The 8,088-nt window shown below is 36.0% G+C and overlaps 2 protein-coding genes across 2 annotated transcripts; one reads left to right on the forward strand and one right to left on the reverse strand.

The window, feature by feature from the left end:
• The first annotated feature begins 1,430 nt into the window (after nucleotides 1-1,430).
• Nucleotides 1,431-4,557, forward strand: Taf1c-like (TATA box-binding protein-associated factor RNA polymerase I subunit C-like). Its single transcript, XM_076803046.1, has 11 exons — nucleotides 1,431-1,824; nucleotides 1,907-2,008; nucleotides 2,082-2,212; nucleotides 2,292-2,382; nucleotides 2,454-2,573; nucleotides 2,642-2,840; nucleotides 2,955-3,090; nucleotides 3,161-3,381; nucleotides 3,470-3,735; nucleotides 3,805-3,978; nucleotides 4,044-4,557. The coding sequence occupies exons 1-11, from the start codon at nucleotides 1,581-1,583 to the stop codon at nucleotides 4,454-4,456; spliced, it is 2,097 nt and encodes a 698-aa protein (XP_076659161.1). The 5' UTR covers nucleotides 1,431-1,580; the 3' UTR covers nucleotides 4,457-4,557.
• A 26-nt stretch (nucleotides 4,558-4,583) lies between these two features.
• LOC143362678 (mitochondrial import inner membrane translocase subunit TIM50-C) lies at nucleotides 4,584-7,021 on the reverse strand. Its single transcript, XM_076803048.1, has 8 exons — nucleotides 6,760-7,021; nucleotides 6,120-6,460; nucleotides 5,771-5,890; nucleotides 5,506-5,613; nucleotides 5,309-5,440; nucleotides 5,070-5,193; nucleotides 4,887-4,990; nucleotides 4,584-4,816 (listed from the first exon to the last, which is right to left on the reverse strand). Exons 1-8 carry the CDS (start codon nucleotides 6,989-6,991, stop codon nucleotides 4,724-4,726), a joined length of 1,254 nt encoding a protein of 417 aa, XP_076659163.1. The 5' UTR covers nucleotides 6,992-7,021; the 3' UTR covers nucleotides 4,584-4,723.
• Nucleotides 7,022-8,088: the final 1,067 nt, after the last annotated feature.

The raw sequence follows: 8,088 nt of genomic DNA on the forward strand, positions 1-8,088 counted from the left end.
GAAACATTAAAATCCAGCGTTCAGAACCATATGCAATTATTTCTTATTGGAAATCGTGCGTATTATTTATTGGCCAACTCGATGGAAACATAAAAGACGAAAAAGCGAAGAAATCGAAGCTTTGTACGATTTTGTTTTTACCTAGAGGGAAAAGAAACGGTAGAATTGTTTAAAAAAGGAAATGTGTTTTGTATGAATTATTTACCATAATGTTCCTTTGAGGTAGAATTGAAAATGTGACAGTGTACAATCGGAATTTCGATTGGACGTCGAATCACGATGGCGCTGCGATAAATGTTGCATGAACTGAGTATTAACAAAACCTGTATGAAATCGTTGTTATACAGAACGACCGTGGATTTTTACAAGATTCCGAAAAAGTCCGCGAGAACCGTGCGCACGGCACATTGGATGTGTATGGTAAGGAACCATTTGCTCGACACACAGTAGTTCGAAACCACCTCGGAAACGTTTTTCTTCCGAACTAAAACACGACCCTCCTAAATCACTATGAAATTTTTATACATTAATACACCTCCGTGGCGACGCGAAGCTGAAATTACATGTAAAGGAAGATCGAGTGCCTACATCGTTTTCATTTCACGTTTTGATTTTCACAAGACCCTTGGGACACCGAGCGTTGTCGCAAGGCTTTTGTTGATCTCCTTCATAGATCGTTTGCTTCGTGCACGAATTTACAGAGTAAAAGAATTCTTACCGTAACCGTCTCGTGTGAGACATACCTTAGCCATAATGAAGAAGAAGAAAAAAAAGAAGAAGAAGAAGACGAAGAAGAAAAAGAGTTTCGTATAAGAGAACAAATTGCACAAAAAACGTGTCGTACCTTCCTTTCGCGCAAAATAAACGATACCTATTTAATCGAAAGTTTCCACCAGAAAACACAAAAGAGCACACGAGAAATCTATGTATATTGTATACATTAATTTATAGTATACTTTACAATTATGCGAACGTTGCATTATCTGTCTGTTTGTTCTACACAGGCCAAATGTATTATTATATCCGATGGAATATAAAATTCGAAAATATGTATGCATATGTATATGTATATATTAAGAAGAGAAATATATATGTATACATATAGAACGATTACACGAGCGTTTTTATCTCCCTAGCATATCTTAGAATACAAGGAATTCCAAATATTTTAAACCAAAGTACTCCTATCATAACTCAAATGTTTAGAAAATCCTAAGAGAAAAGTTCCCAAAATCAATTCGAAAGAACCCCTTAAAGTTAAATGATCCTGTTTTAATACTGACTTCATAATAAAAAATAAAATAAAATACTACTAATTTCTATTAATATATACTGTCCCTTGTACTTTAAAATCTCCTTCCTCCAAAGCTCAGATCAAATTTGAATTTAAATTTGCCGCCACAACGCCATCGCGCAGACGTCGAGGATTTCCTTTATTCAGAAGACCGCCAGAACAGCATGTGGAAGAGTATGTCAAGAGGTTTGACAGCATTATGTATTGTAAATATCCTGGTACCAGTGCAGCAAATATCAAAACAGTACAGTAACGATTAACATCAACAATTTTCTAAATAATTATAATGGAGGATCAAAGTATATTAACGTCGAAAGCATATAAGCGTGCTGAGACAAACTTAAGGGATAGACTGAAACCGACCTTTTTGAAAAATTATCCGCATTATCTGGTACCAGGATATAATTTACATAATAATTTTTCTGTGGATGATGTTGACTTGGAGAATGCTGTCGAACAATATCAGGGTTATCCTTACCACTGTGATTTACCACGGCCTTTGTTGCCTCCTGCTAAAGTACCACGGACTGGTAAGCAGCTCATCTGAACAAAATAAAATAATATTAATTTATTATGGTTATTTCTGTTTGTAACATCTATTTGTTAATGTAGTATTAAATAAAGAAGACCCTGCGCTAGAACTTCTTACACTGAAGAATCATATGAATGACGATAATCAAAGACTGAAGCATTATTACCTTAAACACGAGAAGGGTGAGTGTGCAACAATTAATATGTATATTTAATGCTGTTGAATGTATAGATGTATAAATTCAAATTTTTATAGAGTTAGGACAGGCACATAAAAAATCTATAAAATGGCAACAAACAAACAAAGCTGTTACTGCTAAAGTGCCTAAATATGTGGCTGATATAGCTGAAATTATGGACCTGGATCCAGATCCATATTTTGAAGGAGTATGTTGAATTTAAAATATAGGAACGATTACGAGGGAATGAATTTAATTAAGTTGATAGCTTATAATATTACTTTTAGGCTTATAATTGGTATTTTACTGGTGGAACTATGGATCATATACAGAGATACAACAAAAATGTACTACTGTTCCCTTTCATGGGTGAATTAGGTATTATCATTAGAGTAGAAACTTTTTCTCCAATTTAAGGGGCTGATAAACTTATTTAGTTACATTTATAGTTGCTACACCTGTTGTTAATGTTGATGATTTCTTCTGGAAACCAATGCTCCAGAAAGCAGCTAAATGTGATCTTGATGGTCCATTGTTTGAATTAAAACACAATATTAATCCTGATTCATGTAAGTTCCTACAGTGTTAAGTGTATTATAGTAATTGAAAAAATTTCAGAGCTCTATCAATATTTTAGGCACAATTTTGGGTAGATACAAAAATCACTGCAATTTGTATATATTATCTGAACGTAATGAGAAATGGAGTCTGACTGAAATTCATAGGCAAGCATCAAATATCCCATTAGTTAGCACAGATTTAAGTTTACATAATACTGATCAGTATTGTACAGTAAATGCAGAGAGAAACGTGACCCTTTGGGATATAACCAAAATGTAAATATTAATTACGTTCATATTAGAAAATAAAGCCGTCCAAGCACATCTCTATTAAATTATATCTTAATAAATACGTAGAACTATTTATGCTAATCAACTTTATACTTGTAGGAAATATATAAGTAGTAACACTGTAATGCAAACTACTGTAGCAGATGATTTATGGGGGAGAGTAACATTTGAGATGGTGGATCCAAATATTATTTTATTTGTAGATAGATGCTCCCTTCATTATCTTGATATTAGAGTAAGCCTAAAACCACTTTAATTAGATACCTCGTACAGGAATAAAATAAATACAAATCAAATATTTATAGATTCCCTATGATCGGCCAGCATTATCATTGTGTCCAAAACCATTCTTGGAAAAATGCGAAAATATTACATTTGATATCGAAAGTAGACATCATTCTTGTAGATATGTAGGGACTTCTCATAGTGTTTTAATGTGTGACAAACGTTCCCCGAAGCAGTGCGTGCAACAAAAGTGGACTCATCAGTTTAAGAGTCCGCCGCTAACTGGTCAAGTTGTAAACAGGTATTAAATATTTTAAAAGAAATTTTAGGCTACTTAGAAATTAAGATATAAATTTGTCAGAAATGGAGTAATTCTCCTTTGCTTCCAGGGAAGATAAAGAATTTGTTGTTCTGTCTAGTCAAGTACCTACAGAAAGCATAGTAATTTTAAATACTTGGACAAGTGACGAAATTTCGCACTCTTTTCATTTTCCGTACACCCCTCCCCATACTTTGGAAACATTAAAAGAATCTCAACTGCAAGGAATGTGTTTGAATCCATATTTAAGGAACAGGTTCGAATTGTGTAATGTTGGTTCTGTACTTGTAGGAAACGAAGCTGGAAATCTATTCCTGTTTCTTCAGAATTCAGTTGGTATGGATACCATTAATCCACTCCAAGTATAGATTTTACAGATAGACTTTATGGAAATATATGTTTTAGGGGATGTTTTTTACCAATGTATAACACATGACATTGCAATGGAAAAATATTCAGCTATTAATTGTAGATCATACTGCATATTGAATGCTTGGGAAAAAGCTGTGTCTTCACAAGTGAACACAATTGTACCTTTAACTATTTCAGAAAAATCGAACATGCAGTATATTTACAAATGTAGGTTCACGAAATGATCTTAAGTTACAAGTAAGTTAGGGGATACTAATGTGTCAATTTCATAGGTTTCACAAATAAAAAATTGCGACTAAAGTGTAACGACCGTGAGTCGAATAATTACTTCGATCCAAGCTGGAAACAGTCTCTTGAGAAATTAAATTCTTATATGGACATATTGGCACCGGAATTGCTGGCTGTATGGGAAATATGCGAGGAGGTACCATTACCATTGACAGCAGCACCTCATCAGAAGGTTTTAAGCTGGCTAGAATCTGCAGACACTAAAGCTCCGATTTTTTCTCAAGAAGAATTAGAAAATACACAACCGACACCGGTTAATACACAAGAATTGATAAGCGTGTCGCAAGAAGTAGATATAACTGCCTTAGAGGACAGTAATGTGTTGCAAGAGCTGCTTCTACCGAAAGTGAAATCCCATCCGAAAAAGGGAAACGTTCGAAAGAAACAGAAGTTATGATAAATATTAATTTACTTGGAATAATTATTTTTTTACAGAATTGTGGAATAAAATGACGAACCAACTATTTTGGCGTATGAATTACTTGTTTATTTATTTATGAAATGACGAACCAACTGTATTGGCGTACGAATTACTTGTTTATTTATTTATAACAAAAATTGTACAATAATTACATGTAATGTGCAATAGCAGGATGAATGAACATGTTTATGATGGTTCACAAATTTTTCATATTTTACACAATCTTGCATTTTGTACCGCGACTTAACGACCTCGAAGGAAAGAGGGCTTCCACTTTGAAATAAGTACTTTACCGCTTTCCTGCTGCGCTTTGTTTTCTTCCTCCTCCATTTGCATCTGAAATAATTTCGATTAGTTGATATATGTTAAAACGCATTCCATTTGAAAATTAATGCGAGCTGCTTACAAGTAACTTCCTCTGATTTTCTCTGAAAACTTGCAATGGATTATCGTACTGACTGTAATAACTGAGGACTTCTCGTACGTCTTGCACATTTGTCGCTATTATGGCTGAAAAGAATTTATCGCATAGGATTCAAGCAGTACAAACGATCGTATGGTGTGATGTACAATTGTAGAGCAAACTTACTTTTTAGGAATGCAGCTAAATCATACAATGTTGTGTCATCATCGTTACCCATCCATTGGGATAGTCTTAAAGTATTCTCGGGATGGAATTTTGTACTCTTTGCATTCCAATCAACTACTATAACCTGATGAAATTGCATTAATATTTTTCATTAGAATTGCGTAACAACCAAGTTCAAGGCGAAACCAACAATTTATAATATCATAATTTTCATATAACCTTGAGTAGACGACATTTACCTTACTGAGATCACGGTTAAGAGCATCCAAATCTTTAACATGATGCCCATCCACAAAACGCGTTGTATCTCTTACCAATCTGTACATAATATATCCATTAGGATCCAAGATATCCAGAATGGGAAAAACAGTCTGAAAATAGTATTAAATATATGATATGCAATGCAAAATTTCAACAGCAGACAATGTATGCTTACCAGACCCTGCTCTGCTGTGTATACTACAATTTCAAATTGCGGTGGTGCAACAGCTTCTAAAAATTGGTCCACACCAGGCCTCTTTTTAAACCTCCAGCCAGTTTCATACTTGTAACCAATTAGCCAAAATAAGTTATTGCTTTAATTTCAGTTGAAGAAGGCTGGCAAAATTATTTCTTCTGGTTGTAATGATCAAACCAGAGGGAATATTTAGATAGCCTGCTTCAGCAGAGACATCCTATAGTTTCATAGACATTTAACATACCGTCCAATCAGGATGTACAAGGACATCTGTCAGCTCCAGGACCAAAGTGTAAGGGGGTTGAATGTAGGGGTATTTGAGTGGATCTGGAAGCAACTTGTCCCTACTGGGTTCTTGGACCATCTAGAGAATCAAGAGTATATGCATTTATGATCAGATCTCCTATGCAATCATTAGAGACATGGAGAACCCAAAAATGAAGGGTACCCGATGCTCGAAAAATTTCAGATTCCTGGATATATCGGGATTTCCGAGAATAATCCCGAAAATTGTGCTTGGAACCCGTCCTGATCCAACATTTTTGGGTTCTCGCTTACCTCTAGCAACTACTCTCATCCAAATGAATCCACACCTTGGTATAATAATTATATTCCCTCTTAAGCCTTCTGTATACTCTTTCGTACAATGGTAAATTCGAGTACTCGTCTTCTATGATGTTCCCCTGCTCATCATACTGTGTCCTCGACAAGTCATAAATAATATACGATAACCCAAAGGTAAAGAACACACCGAAAAATGCGAAACTATATTTAAGCATTCTATTCGAATGTTCTCTCTTCTCCCTTTCTTCTGCATTTTCTCTCTCTTCTTCCTCTAGCTTTTTACTGTCTAAAGCATCCGGTGCTAGCGACTGAACAGTGCCAACGGTTGATTGTATATTTGTTAAACTACCTGTTATTTTTGGTCGATGAGCTGCACAAAGAAAAAATAGTTAGAATATGATCGTACAAACGATTCACATAACGTAGCAACTATTATAACACTTGATATATTTAATGTTTCACTTTTGAAAAACAAACCATAATAATTTGGGTAAGTTGAGTGACTGAGATAATATTACCGCGACAAATCAAAAGGAACGTTATCGTAAATCATTAAGAATCAAGATAGCGTTTCGCCATGTGTGATAATCATAGTAGTTTCTGGTAAATACCAAGCATGCGGGCACACGCTTTGTCTGTTCGAGGTTATGATCCGACGATTGTACTCACATTCAGTGTTGTAATTATACAATTGCACTGTCTGACAAATGGATACCCGGGTAATCGGCTGCCGAAGTGTGGAGTATATCGCTCCCGTACTTCCATTGTATATTTTATAGAAATGCCGCAGACTTCTTGTCGCGAATGCCATTACTTTAAGCAGGTCATAGGCTTTCTGGCAGGCATACATACGCGAAAAACTCGTGCTCGAATTTTTCGGTATGTTACACTCTGTCGGCATTTCAGGGATGTAGCTTGCCAGCGTTCCTTAAGGTAGTTTCCAATGTTTCTTCCTATGCTACATGCGTACTTGCAACTGCAGTGAAAAAAATATGAAAGTTCGAAAATTCATGCGGGAGTACATTTTAAACTCGCCTCGTACAGTTCCAGCAAATTTAATTTTTACTAAGCTGATCCTTGGGTTTTATCGATTTTTCATCATTTCGTGATTAAGCCTAAGCACCCCTATCATAAAATACCATCCCTCACCTTTAATTTAAGCTGTCGAATGTTTCTAAATTACTACAGGAACACATCCTAAGGGGAACTAGGGATGCGAAGGACGAAGGAAAAAGAAATTGAGGAAGAGGGATGGAAAAGTGAAAGATGAGAATGAAAGGGGGGTCCAGGGACCATCGGTGACCCACATGGATCCTTCAGGGCCCACCAGGGTCCATTGGCTACCTATCTAGGTCCTCCTGGACCTGCCGAAGGACAGGTGTCGAAGGACACCCCCGAATTCCCGAGGGATCCATCGTCCACGGCAGCTCGCGAGGGAATGACAATTTTTGGCAGCGCACCTCTGTGCATGATAGCCATTGATTGATGGCGCTGCGCTGTCATCGATGAATAGAGCGCACCGGTGTCCACGAAAATATCCTGTGACAATCCAAAACAGCATCACAATGGGTTCAATACCATTTGTTTTGCATAGCTGTGGTCCATGAGACGAGGATGCTGTAATCGGTTAACAAAGAGCATGAATGTTTTAGTTAAACTAAAAAATCGTATAATATTTATTTTGCAAGTTCCTCATACGTACCATTAACAATTAATAGTACATTCAACCAGAATGAAAATTTCAATGATATCAATGTTAATGGTCAACGAATCTTCATTGTTAAACAGTTATAATTGATTAACAAATTGCAATATGCTTGCTAAAGGTACCGACACAATTAAGCCAACAATGCGGATGCATGTAAAGCCCGAGGCTAAATCTGTCCGCCATTTGAACGCTGACGTGCAAGTCAAGTAAAGAATACAAAGCTACAGATTAATCCTATTTACCTTTTAAAATCTGTTTAAACTTGGAAATGGAGCCAAAACTCCCTGAAA

Source organism: Halictus rubicundus, chromosome 17, assembly GCF_050948215.1.
Source record: "Halictus rubicundus isolate RS-2024b chromosome 17, iyHalRubi1_principal, whole genome shotgun sequence".
In the NCBI taxonomy this organism is placed as follows: domain Eukaryota; kingdom Metazoa; phylum Arthropoda; class Insecta; order Hymenoptera; family Halictidae; genus Halictus; species Halictus rubicundus.

Excerpts from the sequence above, each read along its gene's own strand:
- Taf1c-like (XM_076803046.1), top strand. The coding sequence starts at position 1,581 with ATGGAGGATCAAAGTATATTAACGTCGAAAGCATATAAGCGTGCTGAG. Across the intron at positions 2,574-2,641 it reads CAATATTAATCCTGATTCAT|GCACAATTTTGGGTAGATAC; the intron begins GTAAGTTCCTAC and ends TCAATATTTTAG. Across the intron at positions 3,979-4,043 it reads CATGCAGTATATTTACAAAT|GTTTCACAAATAAAAAATTG; the intron begins GTAGGTTCACGA and ends TCAATTTCATAG.
- LOC143362678 (XM_076803048.1), bottom strand. The coding sequence starts at position 6,991 with ATGCCGACAGAGTGTAACATACCGAAAAATTCGAGCACGAGTTTTTCG. Across the intron at positions 6,461-6,759 it reads GTATAATTACAACACTGAAT|CTCATCGACCAAAAATAACA; the intron begins GTGAGTACAATC and ends TTCTTTGTGCAG. Across the intron at positions 5,891-6,119 it reads AATATAATTATTATACCAAG|ATGGTCCAAGAACCCAGTAG; the intron begins GTGTGGATTCAT and ends TTGATTCTCTAG.